The 26,730-nt window shown below is 38.2% G+C and overlaps 2 protein-coding genes and 1 pseudogene across 3 annotated transcripts; 2 read left to right on the top strand and 1 right to left on the bottom strand.

Annotated features, from left to right (window-relative positions):
• The window catches only part of LOC107754637 (protein hinderin-like), a 32,429-nt pseudogene extending 23,734 nt beyond the window's left edge, over positions 1-8,695 (bottom strand).
• Positions 8,696-10,269: 1,574 nt separating this feature from the next.
• Positions 10,270-13,401, top strand: LOC107754644 (retinol dehydrogenase 12-like). 2 transcript variants are annotated; one of them, XM_016571184.1, is made up of 5 exons: positions 10,270-10,567; positions 11,350-11,589; positions 11,674-11,763; positions 12,572-12,760; positions 13,268-13,401. In XM_016571184.1, exons 1-5 carry the CDS (start codon positions 10,405-10,407, stop codon positions 13,384-13,386), a joined length of 801 nt encoding a protein of 266 aa, XP_016426670.1. In that variant the 5' UTR covers positions 10,270-10,404; the 3' UTR covers positions 13,387-13,401. The 2 variants fall into 2 exon arrangements, with proteins under 2 accessions (XP_016426670.1, XP_016426668.1); XM_016571182.1 differs by having other exon boundaries at positions 11,350-11,763.
• Positions 13,402-13,972: 571 nt separating this feature from the next.
• LOC107754636 (nucleolar protein 56-like) lies at positions 13,973-24,257 on the top strand. Its single transcript, XM_016571176.1, has 12 exons — positions 13,973-14,009; positions 15,202-15,291; positions 15,836-15,950; positions 16,136-16,300; positions 16,767-16,965; positions 18,091-18,278; positions 18,510-18,661; positions 19,018-19,118; positions 19,651-19,799; positions 20,007-20,128; positions 23,211-23,354; positions 23,602-24,257. The coding sequence occupies exons 1-12, from the start codon at positions 14,007-14,009 to the stop codon at positions 23,824-23,826; spliced, it is 1,653 nt and encodes a 550-aa protein (XP_016426662.1). The 5' UTR covers positions 13,973-14,006; the 3' UTR covers positions 23,827-24,257.
• Positions 24,258-26,730: the final 2,473 nt, after the last annotated feature.

Genomic DNA, 26,730 nt, shown 5'->3' with positions numbered 1-26,730 from the left:
TGAACTGTTCTGGAACAGTGTTGTAAATACAACTTAACCACTGATTTCTAGTTGTGTCCTCTTTTGGAAGACCAAACAAAGTCGTTTCGCTTTCACAACGAAACACACAGCGTCTCCACGACATGGCGGCGGTGGCAAACATTTGGGCAGCGTAATGCAAATCTTCCCACACAGTGACGCAGACGTGGGGGCGAGTTTAAACGAGGCGTTTTAGGAGGGCGTGGACGAGTCTTAACTTTTATAAAGAAATTCTCGTTGGGTTTGAGACTTTAGTCTTTGCAACTTTAGGGATCATATCTATTCACGAACAGCTTGTAACACTCCAAAGAGAAAGGAAAACTTGAAATCGCATCATATGACCCCTTTAAGTAATATAGTATTTGTATTTATAGTATTTATAATAATCTCTTCACAGTTGCCAAGCAATATGGTGCATTAATGGAACAGTTTACCAAAGGACGAAAACTAATCATTTACTTTCATCATATACTCACCCATGTTATTTCAGACCTACATGACTTTTTCTTTGCAGAACACCTTTTTTTGTCCATACAATGAAAGTCAATGTTGTCTTGAAATATCCTCTTTTGCGTTCTACAGAAGAAAGTCATATGGGTCATAAAGGCTCTTCAGTTTGTTTTGTTGCATGCTATTGCTTGCATCTTGGTAACATTTTGCTAAATTATATACTGCTTTCAGTATTCAAACATACATGTGAATTTGTTATATAAAAAAATTGATTGACTGATATCAGTGCTGTCAGTTTGAATGAGAAGCAAATCTGTAATTAAAATTAGCCATACAATTACTACAAATGACTAACTCTGTGTTAATGTTCAGTGTCAGATTATTGAAGTATTAAATATACCCGACTATAAAAACTAAGTTAAGAGCCAAGAAAGTGATTGGTTCTAATATCCCCCAATTACCGGTTTATAATTTATAATTAATTAATTTAATAATAATTAATTTTTTTTTTTTTTATAGTTTATTATATTATATATTAAAAGATTAATTATATTTATAGGTTTCAAATGGTAATTAGAAATGCAATATAAAGTCCTCTGGTGAATCAAATTTGCAAATTCCATCTGCTTTTGTTTTACCCCAATATTAGTTATTGAAGCAGAATAAAGTTGATTCTGGACTCAAAACATTACAAATACTCTACCATTCAAATGATTGGGTTCAGTAAGATTTTTTGTGTTTGTTTGTTTTGAAAGAACTTTATACTTTTATTCAACAAGGATGCATTAATTTGATCAAAAGTAAAGTCATTTATCATTTTAATTTCAAATAAACGCTATTCTTTGGAACATTACAAATATCATGGTTTCACCAAAAAATACTAAGCAGCACAACTGTTTTCAACATAGATAATAAAAAATGTTTTAGCAGCAAATCAGCATATTGGAATGATTTCTGAAGGATCATGTGACACTGAAGACGAGTAAAAATGCTGAAAATTCAGCTTTTCCATCACAGGAATAAATTACATTTTCATATATATTAAAACAGAAAACTGTTCTTTTACATCTGTTTATAATGTATTTTTGATCAAATAAATGCAGTCTTGGTGAGCATAAGAGACTTCTTTCAAAAACATGGGTCATATGATGTTGCTAAAAAGAACATTATTTTGTGTATTTGGTGTTATGAAATGTGTTTATGCAGTTTAAGGTTCAAAAAACACATTATTTTCCACATATTGTAAATTATTGTTTCTCCTCTATGCCCCGCCTTTCTGAAACGCGTCGATTTTTACAAAGCTCATCGGTCTGAAAAGCAAGGTGTGCTCTGATTGGCCAGCTATCCAGTGCGTTGTGATTGAACGAATACCTCAAGCGTGTGATGGAAATGTTACGCCCCTTACCATTTCACGAGTTCTCATTAACATATAATGTGATTGAGCAATTAGTAGCATATTTGGCATGCTGTCCAGAGGGAGGGCTTCGAGCTCGGGTTAAAGCCCGAACCCAGAGAACTGCCCCCCCATCCCAAGAATGGGATGAAATTAGATTAGTAATGAGGTGTTGGGGTGGAGGCGGGACGCTGGAAAACTGTCATGGAACTGAGGCAAGTTGGCTGTTTATGCACCAAGAGCTTGTAACACTCCAAAGAGAAAGGAAAAATTTAAATCGCATCATATGACCCCTTTAAAAAAATCTTACAACCTCAAACTTTTAAAAGGTAGTGTAACTCCACATAAGGTCAGGTCATTGTTCTAGATGGTCAGATCACAAAAAGAGAGCTCAATGACTCAAACTGACTGTTAAAGCCTGTGTTATACTTTCCGCATGAGCAATCCGGACGCGTACACGGACAGCGCGGACGCGGACTACTTGTATTTATATTACCGAAAGCATACGCTGATGGTACGCTCCGCGGACGTGCTCCATACATGCGCAGTAGATCGGCTTGAACAGTAAACAAACATGTGAACAAACAATTGCCCAGTTATTGCACATCTGGCTGTCTTTATCTTGTTTTATCGACGGATTGTACAGGTTCAAGTAGCAACGGGCTTATTCACACAGCCTGCGCTTGCGCAGTTGGTGCTTTTGTAGCCTACTGACCGTGCGTCGGCTACAAAAGCACCAACAAAAAATGGGAGGCACGCACGCGGATGTCTGCGCGGAGCCTCTGCGCACACTCTCCGATGACGATTTTTACGTCACGCATACCATAGTGGATTCGCGCACATGGAAAGTATAACACAGGCTTAAGTCTTTGTTAAGGATGTAGGTGGAAATATCTAACCTAAATTCACAGGGTTTATTATTGTAGCTCATTCAAGATCATTGACTGTCTAAAATGAAATGATTCAAGGGGATATCAAATCCTGAAGTGCCAACAAACACTGTCCTTCATGACAGCTGGATGTCAAACCACTGTGTAATAGCAGGTATGAAATGAGTAACTGTTCAAAAAGAACTCTTACCATAAATAGGCCTCTCATTTGTAATGAGAAAAGAGAGCCCGTCTCGTAGATAAAGCGCATCGCACACAGGCATCTACCTCGCAGCTGACGAGAGGCTTCTGATACTACGATAGACAGGTTGGGCGTAAACACACATATTAATACATTAACAGAAGGGTTTGCGGGAACGCTCAGCGCCTGGTAATCTGGAGCGACTGGAGCGGGACTGATAAGATTCTCTCCCGCTTCCCGCAGCGCAGGCACCTCTGTTGGCTGCCGGCCAATCAGAGCTCATTCCGAGGGCCTACATCAGGAGAAAAGAAAGCTGCAGGCATGGTGTGTCTCCACCCCCTGTCCAAAAATACACAAAATCAGAGTTTGCATTCGATATTTCAGACAGCCGCTGTCAACATGATTCACTCCCCTGTCAGCTGGCGCAGAAATAAAATAATGAAATCCACCTCGAGGTACAACAAAATTGTGCAGAGGAGAATATTTTACGGGGCTTCTCGGCCGGATGGTCTGCATGTGTAGGTTGAGATGTAAATCAATAGGAGGACAGTTCACACAACTGCACGCTTCGATTTAAATAACAGCGAAAATGACTCACCAAGCCACTGATGATTTGATTATTTATATATCGTGAGACTGCGAGCATGTGGTTTATTACTTCCAATTATCAGTGTGTCTACAAAACTAATTGGTCATAAACAATATGCGAGCAGTGAGTTTGTGATTAAGTGGCATTTCTGTGAGAGTTTAAACCCCACCTAAGCTCATCCCACTGGGATGCATGGACTCGGAACTAGTCAAACAAACTATTACAAAAGGACTTGTGCTCCTCTGATCCATCCGCAACATTCGGAAAAGTGACCACGCAAACTTCAATAAGATTAATGATACTGATGAATGCATTCAACTTCTCCTTTGTGTCTTCCATGCGTCTTGATGTAAATTCCTTGTGAAGAACAAAGATTGTGAGTTTCTCTGTAATAGAATCTACCGCTCAGAGACGTGGTGTAGAATGCCAAAGACAGGCTTGAGAAAATTCTAATTTCATTCCGTACACGAGCTTCAAATTCTTCCTACGCACAGAATGTAACTTATAATTTTCCCCCCCCTCCTACGGAGATATTTCCTCTTGATAATCGCAATCCTGGCAGATGAGATGGAGACGATGCGTGCAATTATTCTACACAGACCCTCATAACTCAGTTTGTCTTTTTCCGTCCCCCTTAACCTTTAAGAACAGCTCCATGGGCCAGCATCTGTCTGATACCTTTAGAGACCATCCTGTCTCCGCAGGGGGCTTTCATAGAGTTTGTCTTGCACTACAATCTCTTTTTAATGGAGTTTTGAATTTTAGTGGAAATGCCAGGCCGTGGAGCAAAAATGTGTTTAATTGAGTTGAGCCCGCCTAATTTCTGAGCTCGCCTGCCAAATCTGCAATTTAGCAGTCTGCGATTGCTCTTCATATTTCACAGTGTTGGGTGAAACTGATGGTTCGCCATGTCTTTTGACCAGAGCAAGATAACCAAAGCTGGCAGAACCTCAAGGAAAAAAGGGAGCATCCGAACTGTGCGAAGTTTGTGATGTGCCAGCCGGATGACAGGTTGGCACGAGAAGTAACCCACGCCGATCCCAGTGGTCATGTGATTGGTGCCAGCTCTTTCAATTTCAAATGAAAATTAAAAGCAGTTCAACCCAAACCAAGGACGGGTCTGATCCCTGAGCTCAAAAACTGGCATCTAAAAGAGTAAATATTAAACGTAACACAGTGTGAATGCTCTTTGTCGTTTGTCTGTTTCACACATTTCACACATTTCACACAATCTTGCTGCAAATAAAGCCTATTTCATCTTCAATGAAAAAATGCAATATTAGTGTCATCCAATATGACACATAACGCCAAAGAAAGTGAATCCTCGCCCCTTCAAGTGCAAGTGTAATTCGAAAAGCATCTCAATGACGTCCTGTGGTTATATTGCTCCTATAACAGTCACGACTAGGCTGAACACAGATCCACTGCTTAGACAACACTGCCCCCTGTCAGTCTAATATACACAACAGTCTGAGTCAAGTATTGTGAATTGCACTACCATTCAAATATTTGGCATCAGTAATTTTTTAATAAAGGAATTAATACTTTTATCCAGCGAGGATGGATTAAATTGATCAAAAGTGACAGCAAAGCCATTTATAACAGATTTCTATTTCAAATAAATGCTGTTCTTTTGAATTTTCTATTGATCAAAACATCCTGAAAAAATGTATCACGGTTTTCACAAAAATGTTAAGCAGCACAAATGTTTTCAACACTGCAAATAATATGAAATATTTCTCAAGCAACAAATCAGTATAATTATGTAAGTATGATTTCTGAAGGATCATGTGATTGGAGTAATGGCTGCTGAAAATTCAGCTTTGCTATCAAATGAATAAATTACATTTTAAAAAAAATATTAAAATAGAAAATGGCTATTTTAAATTCTAATAACGTTTCACAATATTACTGTTTTTACTGTATTTTTTATCAAATAAATGCAGCCTTGGTGAGCATAAGAGGCTTCTTTCGAAAAAATATTAGATACCAAACTTTTGAACAGTAATGCATTAATCAAATAATTTGAAAAGTTCACATAACAATGAATATGTTATGTATGATTCTGAATTAACATCTCTAGGAAGGATAACAGCTAATATATGTTTAATATATAAATAATTACTGCCATTAACAGAAAAAATTTTCTGTTGGGGGGGGGATTTCCCACTGACTTCCCAAGGGTTTGCCATTAAAATGTAATCAATGTTAATTTGGTGCAATTGATGGCATCATTTAAACTCAACCAGAACATTCTTACTGCTTCCTTGCTTGTCTTAAAAGGATACTTTCTCTCTCTTGTATGATGAGTTGGTTTTGTTGCTCTAGATGTTGGATTTTTTTCTCAAACGTCTCCTGTTCATCCCTGAGTTTCTGTACAGATTCCTCTTTTTCTTCACTAACTCTGAAAAGAAACACAAACAAAACAGATCAGATACACAGCTGTATCACTATGCACAGAAAATCACATTGGCTTGAAGGCTACTGTAATCATTCATTCAGTCTAAAAAGTATCAGATCACTATAATGAGAGGACTTTACCTGGCCAGCTCCTGGATGAGATTTGCAATCCGACGCTTGTCCTCTGGGCAGAGATCCTTCAATGATGGCTTACTTCTGGCTTGAGCAGTGCTGAAGAGAGTCTACAGTCCAAAACATACACTTTTAAATTTTATTTCCACACATCTATAGAACACAAATTTCTGTACAACTCAAATGAACAAACTTGGTTAGATTCTTAGTACATCCTAAAAAATAACCGTATGAATTTATGACTGCCAAAGAGAATTAGATTTGCATTTCCTGAAGGAAATATTAGTTCATGCAAGGTGATGTTTGATAAAGACATAATTATGCAAATATTAACAGTTTTGCAGAGTATATGCAAAACAACACATTGTCGAAATTGATTAGTTGACCAATCTGTCTTATTGAAGCTCTGAATTATTAAGATGGTTTCAGGTTCACAATGCCCTGATTGGATGTATTTCTTAAGGGGACATTTACAAAAACATGGGTGTCAAGATGGGTGTCAACTTTTAACCTGACATGTCATTCTAAAAAAATGCAATACTCATGGCACAAAACACTAAAAAAAAGATTAGATTCCCAAAGATTAGTATGCACAAAATGTCTAAAATCTAAAGAAAAGCAAACTGAAACCATCCTAATTAAAAGCACTGTCACTGAAATCATGAAAAGAAAAAAAATAATCGGAAGATAATCATTGTGATGAATAATATATTCATAATATAGTACCAGTCAATAATTCAGACACACTTGCATGTTTCTCAGGAGCTCAAAAAACTTTTGATCTAAGCCTGCTAGACATAAAATGCAGACAAATATAGCAAATAGAATATGAATTGAATTCCTACATTTATTTTAATTTACTATTTTTAAGTGGATGCTGGAGTGGATATTAAAGAAAAGTGTCCAACATACATTCAATTATAGGTCGCATAAAAGATATTTCTGAATTTATTAAACATATTTTGGTCACTACTCACTACATAATTTTCATACTTCTATTTGGCATCAGTTTCATAAAGTTGATAAATGTATTATTTAACATGTGAAAATTAGCAATGATAAAGAATTAACTTTTGACTGTAGTGTATGTTAAATGATTAGAGTTGAATTAATTACAGACACAAGGATGCAAATTAATCAGGGGTATAAAAAAGGTGACAAAGATGCAACCACTGTAGAGAGGAAGATTTGTTTTTAAATGTCAGCTTTAAAATGTGGATTTTCATTCCATTTAGCATGAAGATTTAAAAAGTATCTCTCTCTACTTCAGCTGTCAGGCCACATTCACACTGTTCATTCCCATTCAATATGACCATAGAATAATGATAATGATGATAAAAAAAATAATAGTAATAATTAGAAAATGAAAAAAAAAAAAAACATGGAAAATCACTGTTGACAACAGATTTATAAACAATTCTCATTACAAACTTGGAAAGCTTGTTGGTGGATCACGCAGATTCAAAACGGCGATAATCAGCAAAAAGTGGCAAGTTTGCATCCCTGCAGACAACAGAGGCACTTCACCTCACATACACTGTAAATATTCATTTTTCAACGCTCACCTGAGCTGAAGTGAGAGGAGGCAGGTCTGGTTCTGGTGCGGGTGTAGTGATCTTGGATTTGGCTACAACAGAAGGCAGCTTCTGATCTGAAGCTTTACCCACCACCATCTCAGCACGTTGCATTGCCGAATACAATCCTGTTTTTTTCCTACTTTTATCCATGCCGCTAGCTCTCATTTTTATCTTTCCCTCTGTATTATTTGCAGACCCAACCTTCAGAACAGCATTCTTGCTCATCCCTAAGAGAGAATGGGAGTGACAGTTTTCAAATGTCAAACATGAGTTGTCAGAATAATGAACAAGTATTGATATTTTAGTATCTGACAGTATCAGTCCAAAACATTAAAACTGACATAAATCCAAGACTCACCTGTAACAAAAACCATGGGCTGCTGCTCTTCATCTGATTCTATGCAAGTTAAAGAAAACACAGCAGAAACAGCAGTCTACCATAAAAATAATCTATCAGAGTCTATCAGCTAACAGTCTAAAAATATTAAATAGAATAAGACTGCAGCATTAATACAGTAGTACTCCAATCAACGTGGTAAAATGCAGTTATGTGATGCTGCTGTAATGCATTGTAATGTAGCATATTGTTCTACATTTCAGAGATGTATACTTACTTGTACATTACAAAGCGGTTACAATTCACTGCAGTCTATGTTTCTTTCTAATAACATAAATGAAATTCAGTACAGTAAATGTATAGACACGACAACTGCAGCTTTATGTACTAAAACTTTTAGTACATAAAGCTGCAGTTGTCGTGTTTTAGATTTTAGTCTAAAACTAGAGTTCGGTTAAACTGACAATGAAAATCCGCTAACGTTAATAAGTTATTAGCTCCCTTCTCTCATAAACACTGACCACGGACCACGGTTGACCTTTATGCTTGCTAAATTATAATAATATAACTCATTTAAACTGACTCATCGAACAAAAATACGAAAAAAATGTTAGGATACTGTCATGAATCCAGTCAAATCCATTGCCATTTGCGCCCTCAGCAACAGACGCCATACTGAAACAACCGCCACTTCCAGATTACGCGCAAGAGCTCCTCCTCTTTTTCATCTCTGGTTAGTGTGATTGGATAACATTCACATGCTGCACCCGCCAATCTAGGATACTATTGGTCAAATCACGTATCTGTAATTTTCTCAGCCAATAGGAGCGGAGAACCACAGTGTTTTGGTTCCGCGTGCTTGATAACCTCAGCATCCGTCGGTGTGTCTATGCAGCAAGCGAATCAATGACATTTACAGGTGCATCTCTATTCTAATTTGTTGAGATAGTGTATTGGTGGGTTTTTGTTAAATGTGAGCCAAAATCATCACAATTAAAAGAACCAAAGACTTAAACTACTTCAGTCTGTGTGCATTGAATTTATTTAATACACGAGTTTCACAATTTGAGTTGAATTACTGAAATAAATGAACTTTTCCACGACATTCTAATTTATTGAGATGCACCTGTAAGTATATAGATTAGATGCTTTTTGTGTTATTTTGGAATGGAGGAGGTGAAAGATGACAAGACATACAAGGGGTTTGTAGATAGACTCACCCTCGGTATTACTCGGGGTTTGGGTGAGTGGACAATGTTTAATATAAATAATGATAGACAGCATCCTACAATAGGTTGCATGGTCTCCCGGGTTGCTTTGGTTTTAGGTACGTTTTAGATGGTCAGGATGGGAGGCCAGCTGATGACCAGCTTGGCCAGACTGGGAGACCATCTAAGACCAACAAAGCAGCTTAGGGTGGATTAATATGTTTGTTTTTCTTAATTAGGGTTGCTGTCTTAGCACTAATGCAAACCAGGTCAATTATCGTTAGGCTAGAGATTCATTTCTTATTTAATGATTGATTAAATGCTTATAAATATATGTGCATTGCATTCATGTGTTTGGCAGAGAACCTCCCAGGTGTGCTGGATGTAGGATTTGTAGAGAAACCCCCTGCAGAAAAGCGATGCCTTCTGTCTTGGGAGCAAGTATGGAGGAATTTCAGTTGAACAGAGAATATTCTCAAAGCAGAGCTTTAATGTGGGTATGTTTACATCAGGTGTGTTTTTCCTGTGTTTTCCAGAAAAACAACTGCGCTTTGCCAGATGATCTAAGAGATTTCTATCTCACAACAGACCCGTATAAGCCAGTTTTATCCTTTTTTCCTAGGAATTGCTATGCTGTTTGCTCAGACGAATGCTGAACACAGCAGAAAAGGAAATCTGAGGTACAACAAATCACCTCAGGCAACTTGACCTCATGATTTTCCTGACAAACTGTATGTTGAAAGACTGCACTAGTTCACAATCAGATTGCTTCTTTACACAAATGTATCACATTCTGCCAAATAGTTTTGAAAGAAGAGTTTGCTTTTGCAAAATATGTGTGACGTTTTGCATGTTGTGTGTGTGTTTTCTGGGTTTGTGTGTAGAGTTTTGAGAAATGGAGGCATAGTTTCAAAAACTGTAAGCATTTTTAAAAAAACATTACATTATTCATTATTATGCATTATACAGTGGTAAGCAAGAGGAAAATAAAATGCCATCGAAACTTTTAAGTTCTCCTCAGAGATACATTCATATAACTCCACACCCCCAGAGAAGTCAGTGTTTACTATCAGTGAATGACGGGAATAGATTGTCTTGAGTTATGCGTTTACAGTCTTTGCCCTGTGCGCACGCATTGGGCGCAGTCGTGCCAGGGTCACTCGGATTATGCTCGGCACATCGTCTCTTAAATAAACCGAGGATTTTAACAGAGGCACGCAGACTTGATAATGAACTGGCAGTGGAGTGACATGTATTCCCATCCGTTATGGATGGTTTCAGCGGCGATCCTGGCCATAATTGTACGCGCGCAGCGGAAAGCACCGTGGAACCCGCGCGCTTGTCCCGTTAAGTTAAAAGGGAAAACTGCGATTGTGACTGGAGCTAACACGGGTGAGAATCAAACTTTTACCATTAAAAATGAAAATGAATGATATTTTAATGTATGGTGGTGAGCACACAAACGCCTACCTGAGTAGAATTGTGGAAGACCCTTTTACGCAGAAGACGAATGACACAGAGTATCCATGAAACTACAAATATTGTGACGAAAAAATTATAACGAAGTTCAAGACATGTTTCGTGTGTATAAAACCTAAACTTGTTTGTTTTCATATTTACGCAGAGTCGTGGAACAGCTCTGTCTTGCTAAAACTTGTTAAACTAGCTGCAGGCTCGTGCCAATCTGTACCAGATGTTTCACATTTGTTGCGTTTGGAGTGACTGGTTTAGGTCATGGCGTTCAAAAACTCAGTGGTTGAATGTTTAGGTAATTTGGCTCAGATGATCCCTGGGAGAATTTTTAAAAGTTAAAATAGAGAAACAGAATAGAAAATATATAAATATAATGAAACAAATATAAATGAGCATACAATTATTATAAAATGATTCTGTATAGAATTGCTCAAATAATATACAGTCATGGAGAAATTCATTGAAGGTTATATTGACATCTCTTTTGTTATTGTGATTTTTCTTTCCTGTGGACTGTGGTAGGAGCTTAATTTAAGTTTGATATGATGATGATAAAAGATAAGATATATTTTTATATCTTAAACAGTTTTGACGTGCTATTGTGTTGCATAAAGTCATACATAATTATGTTAAGTCATAATTACTCACTTTCTTATTCCCGAATACTACTGTGTCATTCACCTTTTGTTGTTATATTTTAGGTATTGGGAAATTCATTGCCCTGGACTTTGCTCGTCGTGGGGCGCGGGTGATCCTGGCGTGCCGGAGTGAGGCTCGTGGGACTGCAGCGCTACAAGAAATCAGAGAAAGTACTGGGAACCAGAACGTACATCTGCGTCTGCTTGACACCTCGTCGCTCGACTCTGTGCGGAAGTTTGCAGCACGGATCGTGGAGGAAGAGAAGGAATTACATATGCTGGTCAATAACGCAGGGGCCTCAGGTGGAATGCCCATCTCTCTCTCTCTCCATCTCTCATATATTCATTTGTATGTCCATACAAACCAAGGTTTGTTAATACCTACAGGCCTACCGAGTAAGATCACTGCAGATGGGTTGGAAATCACTTTTGCAACCAACCATGTTGGGCCGTTTCTGCTCACCAGTTTGCTTTTAGGTCAGACAGCATTCCAATTGCTAATGCCTTTTTTTAGATCTTAAAGAAATAGTTCACCCAAAATGAAAATTTGCAGAAAATTTACTCACCCTCTGGCCATCCAAGATATTGCTTCATCAGAACAGATTTGGAGAAATGTAACATCACTTGATCACCACTGGATCCTCTGCAGTGAATGGGTGCCGTCAGAATGATAGTCCAAACTTTACAAACACAATAAAAACATCACAACAATCCACAAGTAATCCACACGACTCCAGTACATCAGTTGATCTTGTGAAGTGAAAAGCTGTGAGTTCGTAAGAAGCAAATTCATCATTAAGGCATTTAACTTTAAACCAGGGGCGTCAAACTCAATTCCTGGAGGTCCGGACTTTTTCACTGGAGAAAGCAATACTATGGATAGAAGACTCATATTTTACTCATATTTTAGCCATAAGCAATAGTTGAATGTTAAATTCCTTAATGATGGGTTTATTTATTACAAACACACAGCTTTTCACTTCATAAGATGTTAATTGATGGACTGCAGTTGTGTTGATTATTTGTGGATTATTGTAATGTTTTTATCAGCTGTTTGGACTCTCATTCTGACGGCACCCATTCACTGCAGAGGATCCATTGGTGAGCAAGTGATGCAATGCTAAATTTCTCCAAATCTGTTCTGATGAAGAAACAAACTCATCTACTTCTTGGATGGCCTGAGGGTGAATACATTTTCAGCAAATTTAAATTTTTGGATAAAATATTCATTTGAAAAGTCACATCTGGATTCTGGGAGTAACACATTTTTTTTATTGTCATACAGACCTTTTGAAGGAATCAGCTCCAGCTCGTATCGTAAATGTTTCGTCTATGAATCACTGGAAAGGTGAGGTAAACTTTCATCATTTCCGTGGTCACAATCTAAAGCATGTGATGGATGCTGCATATAACCAAACCAAGCTGCACAACGTCATCTGGACCAACGAGTTGGCACGCAGGCTTCAGGGCACAGGTACACGTTCAAACCACAACTCATTATACTTGACCGACTGCTGCTGCCATGAGAAAATGAGCAGAAAGTCACAATTAGATTTTGATTATTAGATTTGACATTGCTTCATGATTCAATATTGTTCAGTATTGCTTGTTCAGTGTGCAGTGGAGTGCACAGGAGTTTGTCATAGCACTCGCACATACATACATATGCACATATACAGTGCACAGCATAAATGAGTACACCCCTTCTGAAACTTAACAAATTTTAGTGATCATTAAGAAAATACATCTTTTATATCTAATCAGAGGGGGTGTACTCATTTATGCTGTGCACTGTACACTGTATAAGCAGTATGTACAGTATATGAGTGAATGGTTTCACTGAGTTGGACTCAAGTACCACTTTTAGTGTCTAAGCAATTGTAAGTATTTTGAGCTGTGAAAAGAGCAAATTCTGAGCACTTCTGACTCCACTGACTGTTTTGAATTTGTTTTGAAAACCATGGTTTTGTGTGTGTTTCAGGTGTGACGGCAAACTCTGTGCATCCAGGTGTAGTTATGACAGACGTAATGAGAAATTACAACTTTATTATCCGATTCCTCTTCAACTTGGTCGGCTTTTTCTTCTTCAAAGTGAGTTGACTATCAATCCTGTTCTAAACAACACACAACTTTTCACATCAATAACTGCTTCCTGCCAACTCCTCTGGCTGCACTAGTGCACTAGTTTCCAGAGTAGGTGGAAAAAACGTGTTAGTGCTATTCATTTTTACTGCAATTCTGGAAAAATTACACAAACGCCCCTGAAGTGCAGCTGTGCAAGGGAGCTACTCCACATCTCTATGCATAACATGGATGTTTAGTTGCCTTAAAGGCACAATAACATTGATTGTTACAAACGAAAGGAAGATAAAGTGAACAAGAAAGAGAACAAGAGTAACTATAGTGTTGCTTCCCTGAGAAGCAGAAACGGCCTGGTTTCCTGGAAGGAGTGAAATTAAATGTCTAATCTGGTAATCTGACTGATATCAGGACCAGTGAAGTTTCATTTAAACAGGAAGGACTAACAACAGTTTAACATCAGCCAATCAGATTTATGACACGACACTTGTTTCATACAATATAGGCCTATAGCAAATATTCAACAGAAATTGTTCATTATCCATTGACTTAAAGGGGTCATATGATGTTGCTAAAAAGAACATTATTTTGTGTATTTGGTGTAAACGCTCCCTCGTGCGTGGCGCACGAGATCAGTAAACATGGTAAAAATGCATGATTTTTTATGAAATCTTTAGAAATTAACAGATTGGTGTTTTGCAATAATTTAAATACCATGATTGCATTGTATTTAAAATCGTGCTCTTGTAATGGCCAGTGTACGTGTTTGTAGAGATCTTTGCGCTTTATTGCCATTAATGTTACAGAGTTATCACAATTACTTTGATTGGTCTGTTGAGCACAATTACGATGCGATCGCACAATACAAACTGCATTTAATCAATCACTGCAGGCTGTATGAGGATTTTCTATTTTAATATATTTTAAAATGTAATTTAAAATGCATCTGTGATCAAAGCTGTATTTTCAGCATCATTACTCCAGTCTTCAGTGTCACATGATCTTCAGAAATCATAATTCTAATATTTGGTGCTCAAGAAACTTTTATTATTATTGCTGCTTCATATTTGTGTGGAAACCGTGATGCATTTTTCAGAATTAATTTTATATATAGTAACAATGTAATGTAATAATGTGGCAATGGTTTCTTAAGATCTACCGGTACTTACGCTTCTGATGCTTTTGGGAAACGCAGCCCTATTTGAACAAGCACATGCCATGCGTCAGCAGCAAACGCTGTCTGTGATTGATTGGTTCTGTCTTTCAGCATTTACGTGTGTTCCGATGAGCAGGAGAAATGGTTCTATCCAACACAATTATTCGCTAATATAGTCTATTTTTCCACTTAGAAGCTTATTTTATGCACCGAATTTCTTGATAAGTAAATAAAATTAATGTTTAAAAAAATGCACTTTAGAATCGATATTTTTATGTGAGGATCGATCCTTTCGATACAACATCAGTATCGAAAGTATCGATACTCAAGGATCGATCCGCCCATCCCTACTTCAAACTCTAATGCAATAAAATCTACACAGGGGTGGTTTATTAACGACTGTTGTTATCTTCTGCTTACGCAATGTTGTATAAGCATTTTAAATATGTAAAATTTAGCATTTGCTTTGTACCTGGAGGTACCAACGCCATGTGGGCTACATGCGTGCTGGTGTTGACCTGCAATTCCATCCTATCAGATTCATAATATTCTTTTGTAATGTATTATTTGCTTGATTATTAACGTAGGAATGAAGCATTTGGGATTTTGTTCCTTTTTGGTATAATTAGTGATTTATGGTATTGGTGCAGATCAATAATCTCACCTTCTCTTTCTCTCAGGTGCTTTTACACGTGTTGTTCGAGCATGCAGCTGGATATGCGTTATTCGCTGTCAAAGAAGTGGAAGACATTGGAATGCTTCTACCTCAGGTTTGTATATTTTAGAAATACAGAAATGAAGTAAATTATGCATACCAACAACATGGTGAAGAACTGGAGTGGTAACCAGAAGTAACCCACCCATAAAAGTACCATTGAAAATAATCTGCATGACCTATGTGCTATGCATATATTGCAGAAGATATTAGATCTGTAAAAGTATATCATTTAAAATGTGCAGGAAAAATGAATGCACATTATAGATATGGTGAAAAATGCATAATGTATGCTTTTAGGTTTTTATATATATATATATATATTTTTTTTTTTTTTTTTTTTTTGACCTCATAATTTTGAAAACTAGATTTTCATGTAAAAGTGACATATTTCTGATAAATGCATCACTTTTCTAATCACTTGGGCCGCCCTACTTTTTTTTCTTCTTTTTCCCTTTCATGTTTCAGTAATCCATTACACTCAGATGAGTCATTATATGGAAGAGTAGATGTATTTCTACTTTCGTTTCATTACTTTAAATTCAGTTGAATTTAAATCTAAGTGTCTTCTAAATTACTAATTTTTCAATCTTTCATAGGTGGAGCAAAGTGTCTTAAACCTGGGCAAATTCAGTAGTGTGATCAAACTGAGTGCATTCTTCCCCTTTAAATCCGCCCAAGGTGCACTGGAAAATATCAATGCCGTCTCAGAAGGTAAGAGAGATGAAGGTCTTATTTTAAACTGCTTCTTGGATGCAATGATGTACCTATAATCTGTCAATCCACTGAATTACTGTGTTGACAGCGTACTTACAAACTGATCATCTGAGGTTGACATGTTGACTTACAAATTGTGACCTTCAATTACTCACACCTAGTTTCTAATCTGATCCTGACAGGAGTTGTCCATGCGGATCTCAAGTTGTTCTTGGAGACCAACCTTCCGTCCGGAGGTAAAAAGAAGGCAATGTTGGGGGTGTCTGATGCTAAGCTTGGTGCTGCGCTTCAAGAAGAGCTCAATCTGTCCATTCAGACTGGAGGCGTTGTAGCTGAAATAATAAGGGGTGAGCAGAGAGCATGATTATTTAAATCAGGGGTTTTCAATCTTTTAGATAAAAAAGACCCAAAATTTTATCATCCTCGATCTTAAAACTTAAAAGGTAGTTTTATATTTTTATGTATGAAAGACCCAAGTTTTACTGTAAAACATTTGTATAATGTGTAAACTATTTGGAAAGTTAGTTTTTTTTTTAAATTATATTTAATAACTGTTTTTATTCTATTCTCAGTGTTTCTCTGGACACCCTAGCACTTCCTTGCGGCCCCTTGTAAAAGTTTTGAAATCCCGATTTAAATGACATATGCAAATACATATTTCCAAACATTTTCTAAAGCCTGCTGTAATGATGTACCTAGACCACCTGATTTCTGATGCTTTATACTGAAAATCTGAACAGACAGGCCAAAAATAAGTGTGGTTTTATGAGTCCAGCAATGACTGTTTCTAATGCACCTGCTTGTGATTGACAGGTGTGCGTCTGCACTTTCATTCCCTGGTCAAGGGGCTCACCTCTCAGGCTGCGTCCAAAGCGCAGCTGGGTTTGGGTCACAGCTACTCCAGAGCCAAAGTCAAGTTCAATGTCAACAGAGTGGACAACATGATCATCCAGTCCATCGCCCTCCTCGATCAGCTGGACAAAGACATCAACACGTTCTCCATGCGTGTGCGGTAAGATGTTTTTCACTGGAGTTTTTAGATTGATCTAACTACAGGAAACAAATACAGCAGCCTCCTAATGCTTACCACAGACAGCGCCCCCTAGTGCTCTGGCTGTACAGGAAGTGGAGGGACAGTAAAGTCCTTCCTCAGGAGTGTTTGGTCCATCAGACTGGAGTGAACACAACCTGAGGGGGGAGACAGACCTTGAGTGGGAAGTTGTTTTGCACCTAGTAAACTTAACTTAGGGATGTATGATTATTCAAAATAAAATCCAAATCATGATATGTCCTAGTGCAATCATCAAAATTGAAAATAATAGCTCGGCGGTTTAACATTTGAAAATGAAGAAATTAAGACAGGCATACTTAGTACTGTACTAAACTTGTACTGTTATTTATTTTTTTTCTTGGGTTTCTTAATTTTAAACAGTAAAATTATTGTAAAAAAAATTTTTTTTTCTTTAATCACACTTTTTTTTTTTTACATGGTTATATTAAGATCCAATCAAACAATTTGTGAGGCCCTACAAGTACCAGAAATAACAGTTTTGTTTTTTTTGTCCCCAAAATGTGCAGGGGACAAAAAACGTTAATGCAGAATGCGTTTTTCCATTCAAATGCGCTACTTTTACATTGTTTTTCTTTGTAAGCACACGCTTGACGGACGTGCATGACTGTTACGCTCGCGTCATGACTCTCACATGAGCACCGCGTTTAAGATGCCGTTTACACGCAGCGCTGCTCAATGTCAGTTCCAAAGCAGTGGACCAATCAGAAGAATTTGGAGGCGGGGCAAGCGTTGCAAGCTTCTGTTTACAGTAGTAAGTTAGCATGACAAATTTTTTTTTTTTTTTTAATTATGGCAACATGGCGGAGGAGGCGATAGCCGGTGCAATTATTTTCTTTTTTCCATGTCAAAACTCGTATCTATCAATTCTGCTGTTTGCCTATTTCTATTGTTGTTATTGCTGAAAAGCACGTCTCGAGACCCTCGCGTTCTACGCTGCGCTTTTTTTAAAACCATTCCTGAGCGCTGCGTCTCGCATTTTTTAGACTTAAAGACGTGTTCTGTGTGAATGGCCCCTTATTGGAACTTTCATTTATTGGAACTCTCTCTCTGTTTGTATCTGTGCAGTGAATGGTACGGCTACCATTTTCCAGAACTGATGAAGATAGTGAATGATAATAGTATGTATTGTAAGCTGGCCAAGATGATCGGGAACAGGAAGGAACTGACTGAGGAGATGCTGGAAGCTATAGAGGAAATCACAATGGACAGTGGCAAAGCTCAGGCCATCCTAGATTCATCCCGCAGCTCTATGGGTAAGATGTGCACATCGATGTCATTATTATAACCTAATGTGGGTTTGTCCTGGATGTTATGATGTTATTATAATCTGTCAATCCACTGAAATCATGTGATGACAGCATTCCTCGCTGAACTGAACAAGGGTACCTCACTGAGTCGCTTTAGCTCAACTAGTTTAATTTTGCCAATGATTTAAGGAAGAAGTTTATGCATCAGTTGTTTTTGTTTTTTTTATTGTAATAAAGGTATGGACATATCTCCTATTGATTTGATCAACATTGAGAGTTTCTCCAGTCGTGTTGTGTCCCTCACAAGCTACAGGCAGGAACTGCAAGCGTATTTGCAGTCTAAAATGGGCCAGGTGGCGCCAAATCTTGCAGCTCTCATTGGTGAAGTGGTACGTGTTTCTTTTAGATTATTATATACTTAATGCATTTTATAACAATGTTTGTTGTACTAAACGTAATTTGCTGTTTAAATTTTTTTTTTTATGAGGTTTCTTTGACATTTAGGTATATCAATGTAGTATGTTGTACCATTTACAATCTATGTGAATTTATTCTAAAATTTTTACATTTCTTTAAGACTTGACCATAAGTGTTTTTCCAGTTATGCTTTAATTTTCTTTTCCTCCCATGAGCTTGTAATTGCTTGTTTGTGAGTGCAACCTCTCTTAAAATTCTTAAATTCTGTAGAAGTATCAAGTTGGTGTGTATAGATGTTTTGTCACTTTTTTTTTTTTTTTTTAAATAGGTTGGTGCTCGTCTCATTTCTCACGCCGGCAGTCTGACAAACCTAGCCAAATATCCAGCCTCCACTGTGCAGATTCTGGGGGCAGAGAAGGCCCTGTTCAGGTACTGGGGCTCCCCTTCCCTGCTGGGGTTTCACACAGCTGCAGTGATGGCAGGGCCGGGGCATAGCAGGAGTGGGTGATTTGGTGTGGCAATGAACATGCCGTAATGTGATCCCACTCAATCTCACGTACCCCCCCCCAGTCTGAGCAGCTGATGAGGGTTTTGAGAGGTAGATGCATTTGAAGATGTTGTGTTGAGACGAGACTAATTCTTTCTCGTCATCAATTAGACCTTTAGAAGTTTAAATTATAGCAGTAAGTTTTGATAGTGGTGCATCAATTTCAACAACCAATTTTTGGTTTTGGCCTAAATTGTTTTGGAGTGCTATCATTGACAGAAAGTGATGTTTAAATGGCACTTTTCTGTTGATGTGTTTGGGTCTTTGCTGAAGAATATTAGTATGACTGGTTTAATATCATTCCAGAATGCAAGTTCAGTTACCCAATTACCAAAAGATTTTGATTTTTATGTAATTGACAAGGTGTAGACCCTCAAAAAAAGTGGTGTAGATGGATTTTGTTCTGTGAATTAGGGCGCTGAAGACCAGAGGAAACACGCCAAAGTACGGTCTCATTTTCCATTCAACATTCATCGGGCGTGCAGCTGCCAAGAACAAAGGTCGTATCTCTCGTTACCTGGCCAACAAGTGTACCATTGCATCACGCATCGACTGCTTTTCTGGTGAGTATCCCATCTCCCCTCATTTCTTTAGCTACCGCTACTTGGTTCTTGCTATGATGCTTTTAATTTTTCGTCAACAGTAACCCACCTCAGTGGTTGTTGAGATGATCATTCTGAGCAGAACTTTGGGTCAAACACTTTGGTGTTCTTTAGTAGTACTTGTGTGTCCTTGGCTTGACTTTTTTTTTTTTCTCTCTGTTCACACAGAGGTTCCCACCAGTGTGTTCGGTGACAAGCTGCGTGACCAGGTAGAAGAACGTCTGGCGTTCTATGAGACAGGAGAGGTACCACGTAAAAACCTGGACGTCATGAAAGAAGCTGTTATACAGGTGAGAACTGATTATTAGCCAGCATGCTAGTTAAAATGAAACCTTTGACTATGAAATTAGGGTTGGGCGATGTCTACCAAATTGGCATCGGATGTTGTCTACAGTGAAACATCGTGATGGACGATGACATCGGCGGGGGGGGTTAGGGGTGTGCCCGAAGTGTGAAACAAATGACTCGTTATACGGAGCCACTAAAAGTTTAGCCGCTTGCTAGCGGTAGCCTGTTGCATTACAGTACATGAAAGTTCACTTACCGCATACAGAGTAAGGAGAAATGTCTGATAGGACGATGACGAATGATTTGCAGATCCTGAGCACCAATGACAAACATCTAATCTTGTCAAATGTGTGGTAAGTACTGCCGCTCCATAGTATAGAGTCCTTGTGATCGTGAATCTCAAAAGTGAAAGTAAAATGAGAGCACGCAATCGAAAGCTGTTTCAATAGTGGCTCCCTGATGCCCGCAATTTATATACAGTTGCCTATACTTACCCAACGATATAATTGCGAGGAAAAAGTATTGAAGTGGTTTTTTTTATCCTCCCATCTCGTAGGCTATTTATTCCCTTTAGTGTTTCCGTAGTACACTTCATTTCCTTTCCGAACACGGAACTGGGATGCAGCGGATTGCAGGAGAGGGGGTGGGGGGAGGGAGAAATCACTAACTCACTAAATCACTAATCGCTTAACATCGTGATGACTGTCAGCCATCGGCGATGGACGATGGCATCGTCTTATCGGCCCAACCCTATATGACTTGTTATGGTAACAACTCTAAATAACTTGCCAAGTTAACATGTTAGCTGTTGTTAAACTAATGGCATAATATTCCAAACACAAAGTTTGTGATAATTTGACCTGTTAAATGAGTAAATCAACTCGATTGGAATTTTTTTTTTTTTTATATATAACTCATTTTCTGAGTAGGCAAAAAGTGCACAGATTACATTAAACTTTTTTGACAAGCTAATTTGGACAACCCCCCACCCCCCCCCCCCTCTATACCTTTTTTTTTTTTTTTTTTTTTTTTTTTTTTTTTTTTTTTTTTTTTGCATGGTATTTTTTTGCATTGCATTGCCTGGATTAAAAAATTTTTTTTTAATTCTGAGCTTATTGCCATGCATTCTGCGATTTGCCTTGTGCTGCTTAAGGCTCAATAGTGCTAGCAGTGCTGCCTACTCTATAGGGCTTTTCGCACCGCGGGAACCTTTTCATAGTACCAGACCTAATTGTGGAACTACCCACTTTTTGGCGTTTTCGCACCGCCGGATCTGGGTGCGATTTTAGTACCGGACTGCCTTTTTCGAGAACCAAATTAGCTCCTACTCCGGAGCAGGGTCTAACCAGCACAACTGGTACTAATCGTGATGTTAGTAGACATGGATTGGCCAAACGCGTACGAAAAAGCCCTCACCCGCCATGATTTAAAACGCCGTGTAAACATACTGTAAACATTGTGTCAACTTATTTCGCAAGTATGGAGAACAGCGATAGATGGACGGACGCTGAAGTGCAGGCACTTGTAGCAAATGTAGCACTGCCAGTTGTCGTTGGAGATTCTTAGTCCTCCTTTCCGTTCTTTCAATCGCTTTACGTATACGTCGACTTTCCATGTCCATTATTGTGAAACCCGCGAGACACAACAAAAACACAGCTCCAATCACAGCCTCCTCCATCCTCCTGTTGTTAATGTTGTTCTTCTTTGTTTCCATTGTTGAACGCCGCGCACAAATGACGTCGCTGTCGACCGGCTTACGTCACTTCTTAGTACACACTCTCGGTGCGAATGCAACCCTTTAAATAGTACTGGGAAATAGTTCGCGCAAAATCGTCCCAGTACTTTAGTACTGTACCTTTAGTTCTGGAACTAAAGCGGTGCGAAAGGCCCTTATGACAGGGTGGCCGCGGGTCCTTAAAAAGTCTTAAGTCTGATTTTATTACATTCAGCTTAAACAGCGATTGATAATGGATAGTGTATTTCTATTATCAATGTCGTGCTGTTGAGGCTCGTGTTGCCTGTCTCTGTGAGAGACTTTCATGGAGAAATCAAATCAAATGAGCTTAACGGCACACAAAGAAACTCACAGAACAAACATACTGAGGTAAAAATTCTAAATGTTTAGTTTATTTATAGCATGATATAGTCAAGTAACATACCATGACAAGGGATCTATTTTGCTGAATATTTTCACGATTGCAAATGTTACATTGATTTTAGTTCAACAAGCAAGTAGTAAAATATATGAAGTTACTTACATTTTAGACACAATTGACTGTTTTGTTCTATTTCACCAACGAAAATAGTATTTACAACATTAATCCCATAACATTATTTATTGCTGTTGTAATTTTGTAATTATTTAATTTGATTGGTAACAGCCCTGTAGTGTATTAAATTTCTTGATCAATTGTAAGAATTTGACTTGAAAGATGACGCATACATTTAATAAGGTAAAAAAAAAATATTGTCCTTTATAAAGGTAAATGACATCCTGTGGTAAATATTAAAAACATGCCGATTTAAGTATGTAATAGCTGACAGAAAACTGATGAAAATATTGCTTCAGAATAAATTGTTTACACCACCAAAAATCTCGGTGATGCGACACTTGTTTTGTGGGAATATTTTGTATGGGATATTGTCTGCTGATATGAAAAGTTCACTGTATATCGTAATAACAAATAGCATTTTTGACACTGGTGATATTGTTTTCTTTTTACATTTAAACTCGTTAAATATTACATATACGCATGTAATATAATGTGTATTTCCATCACAGGCTTGGTCTTAAATTTCACATAAAGTGGTATTAAAAAGGTCTTAAGTCTTAAATTGAACTTGTTCATATCTGTAGACACCCTGTATGAACCTTTTAATTGCTAATAATACCTTTTTAAAGGTTTCTCACTAGGAATCATTGTTACTGTAGTTTCGGGAAGTGCTGTGAGTGATGACTCTCGTCTCCTGACTCCTACATGGAGGCAAAAATTGATTTAATGAGCCTGACACAGCATTATAAAATTCATATTTTATAATGGGCTTGTACAAATGCAAATACATTCACATTTTTCTATCTCGCAGGCTAGTGAGGTGGCTGCCGAAATCAAGCGCAAGCTCGAGAAGAAAGAAAAGAAGAAAAAGAAGCGTGAGAAGAGGAAATTGGAAGCTCTTTCCACGGCAGAAGGAGATGACGAGGAACCCAAGAAAGGCAACGGCGAGGCTGAGGTACGTGTGAGTAACACTTCATCGGTGGTGTTTAGCACAAGTAGCATGACTATACTGGAGGCTGGACCTTCTCGTGGACCCGTCTTATATCATGTCATGCTAAAGCAAAGCTCCTCCGACCATTGACGGGCCCAACTCAGTGGGCTTGATCACTGAAGTGAGCAGAACATGGTCATCTCAGAGGAAGTTCTGTTTTTTTTTTTTTTCCATTTCATACATGGTGTTGATGGTTTCCTCTGTTCTTCAGGAAAACGGAGATGGCTTAAAGAAGAAAAAGAAAAAGCAGGCGGCTGAGGAGGAACCGGAGGTCAAAGAGGACGAGGACGTCTTGACGAACGGTGTTGATGAGGCCACACCTGCCAAGAAGAAAAAGAAGAGGAAGATTGACGCAGTGGAGGCGGAGCCTGAGGAGGCTGATGCGACACGGGCGGAGAAGAAAAAGAAAAAAAAGAAAAAGGCTGAGGATGAATAAACTCATTCCTTCTCAATGAACTTGTGAACTTTTTCAGTATTGTACAGCTTTATTTTTTGTTTCAATTATAAGTTTTGGACTCATGGTCTGGCATTTAAGATTTTTGTGAGCCAAAAAGCGATGCATTGAGAGCTGTCTTGTTTTGTTCCTTTTACAGTCTTGCTTTGTTTCCCATCATTCTCAAAGCACCTTTCTGAAACGGCTGGTTCATTTATGTGCCTTGCTCTAAAAAAATGACGGCCCTTTGGCATCAATAAAAAGACAAGCTTGTCATCTAAATTCACTTCAAATGCTTCTAGTTGATGAAATGGTTTCATTTGATGAGTGTTTGTTTGATATTCATAGTAATGTCTGAGCTGTTTGTAGGTATGCATATTTTTATACTTACAAATACTGTAATTAAACTTGCCATGATGGTAAATGTGAACCGATATCATGCATGTGGTGTCTGCTTCAAGCTGTTTTTCCCAAGTACTCCAGCTATTCTAATTCATATTAAAAAATGCATAAACAATTAGCCTTTCAATAAATTTATATTCCGTTCTATTTAATCTGCTCACGTTAATTACTATTAGAATATTCTGCATAATCAGTCAGTCCATGTCCAACTTTGAAGTTGATTTGCAGTGTATTGGCCTACATTTTCATCTGAAATTAAACCATTCTGCATGGACTATCACACATGTAGTGCTAATTAAAGTTTTTTTTTTTTGGTACAGGTTACAATAACGTACATTAGTGTGGCTTCTCTCTTACAGAAGATGAAGTCTCTAAACTTATCCTCTCCAGCCACCCTACTGCCTGCCCTCTAGACCCATTCCCCTCACATCTACAAGCTATTTCTCCTGCACGTCTGATTTCACTCACATAAATCAACAACTCTTCTCTCAGGCATTTTCCCCACCGTTTTCAAGCAGGCTCGGGTAACCCCACTGCTTAAAAAAAACCTACACTAGACGCCTTGTTTGTTGAAAGCTACAAGCCTGTGTCTCTCCTCCCTTTCATAGCAAAATCACTTGAACACATTTTCAACCAAGTGTCTTTCTCTCACAGAACAACCAGCTGGACAATAACCAATCTGGATTTGAAAGTGGCCATTCAACTGAAACCGCCTTACTGTCAGTCCCTGAAGTGCTATGGAGTGTAAGAGCAGAGTCCAAATCTTCAGTTCTCATTCTGCTGGATCGATCTGCTGCATTCGACACTGTTAAAAATCAAATCCTTCTGTCTACCCTCTCAACGCTGGGCATCAACAGAACTGCATTCCACTGGTTTGAGTCTTACCTCACAGTTAGGTCCTTCAAGGTGGCTTGAGAAGGAGAGGTATCCAAATCACATCAACTGGTCACTGGTTCCTCAGGGATCCGTTCTTGGACCCCTCCTCTTCTCTCTATACACTACATCACTGGGACCCATCATTCAGGCACATGGTTTTTCCTACCATTGCTATGCTGATAAGGTTCACACAGCAGTGAGTAGGGAACACACATGAGAACACCCATCGCAGAGAGGCACAAAATCACTCTCAAGGACGTTTTCTTTCACCGTACCCTGTTGGTGGAATGGCCTACCTAACTCCTCTGATGAGGTTCACACAGCAGTGAGTAGGGAACACACATGAGAACACCCATCGCAGAGAGGCACAAAATCACTCTCAAGGACGTTTTCTTTCACCTACTGGCCTACCTAACTCCATCCGGACAGCCGAATCCCGGCCTCAATATCTTCAAAAAACAACTGAAACTCTTCCATGAGCAAGCATCTAACAGCATCCTCCTAAAAAAAAAAAAAGTCGCTTTGGATAAACTCGTCTGCCAAATGAATAAATGTAAATGTAACTATTTAATTCTTTAATCAAATGCATTTAAAATAAGACATTGAATCCTTCATACAGCTGATTAGTTCAAACCGGCTGATTCATTTTGAAGAAGTGACTTGTCTTTATGAATGGGTCACTGAAATCACTGACTTTTTAAAAAAAACTCGACTCATTCAAAAAGGCTGATTCACTCATTAATTGAAACACGGCTGTTTGTTTCTCGGAAGCGCAACATTTCTACTTTGGAACTATTTTCATTGACGAAATAGAGCAAAAACAAAGTTGACAATGTTGTGTCACTTACTGTGATATCAACTTGAGATATTTCATACAACAGTTCAATAAAACGTGTTGATATTCGAGAAACCACTCTTGCTTGTGTGATATTGCTTAACTTTATGTTATAAATATAAAAAACAAGAACGCATACAGGGCCAATTCATATCTTGAATTTTGTGGGTAAAGTGATTTTATTTAGCTTGGCATTTCCGACCCTCACGAGTCACGACGCTAATTTACGACAACGCTGGACTAGCTTGCCTTATTTAAAGGGGTCATATGATGCGATTTCAAGTTTCCTTTCTCTTTGGAGTGTTACAAGCTGATTGTGCATAGATAAGATCCCTGAAGTTGCAAAGACTAAAGTCTCAAAACCAAAGAGATATTCTTTATCAAAGTTAAGACTCTGCCACGCCCCCCTAAAACGGCTCATTCTAACACGCCCCCACATATCTACCTCACTATGTGGAAATATTTGCATAACGCGCCCAAATGTGCACGCAAAGAAAGAAGGCATGGTTTCAGTAACCGCAGTTAGTGTTGAAACAGCCATGTCAGGGAGACGCTGTGTGTTTCAGTGCGAAAGCAAAAGCACTTTATTTGGATCACTTACAACAGAACAGCAATGCATTTTATGGACGACCGTTTCGTGAACCTAGGAGAGGAGGTAATTCTGACTTTGCTATGACAATCTGGCGCTTCTGAATCAGCTACTGTTTTGTTATTAGTTTAAGTATTTGCTATTGACTGTTCAAATAATAATAATAATAATAATAATTCATTACATTTATATAGCGCTTTTCTAG

This window comes from Sinocyclocheilus rhinocerous, unplaced genomic scaffold, assembly GCF_001515625.1.
Source record: "Sinocyclocheilus rhinocerous isolate Xijiao unplaced genomic scaffold, SAMN03320098_v1.1 scaffold1373, whole genome shotgun sequence".
NCBI classification, from domain to species: domain Eukaryota; kingdom Metazoa; phylum Chordata; class Actinopteri; order Cypriniformes; family Cyprinidae; genus Sinocyclocheilus; species Sinocyclocheilus rhinocerous.
The sequence above is the reverse complement of the archived record's forward strand: the minus strand, read 5'-3'. Positions and strand labels throughout refer to the sequence as shown.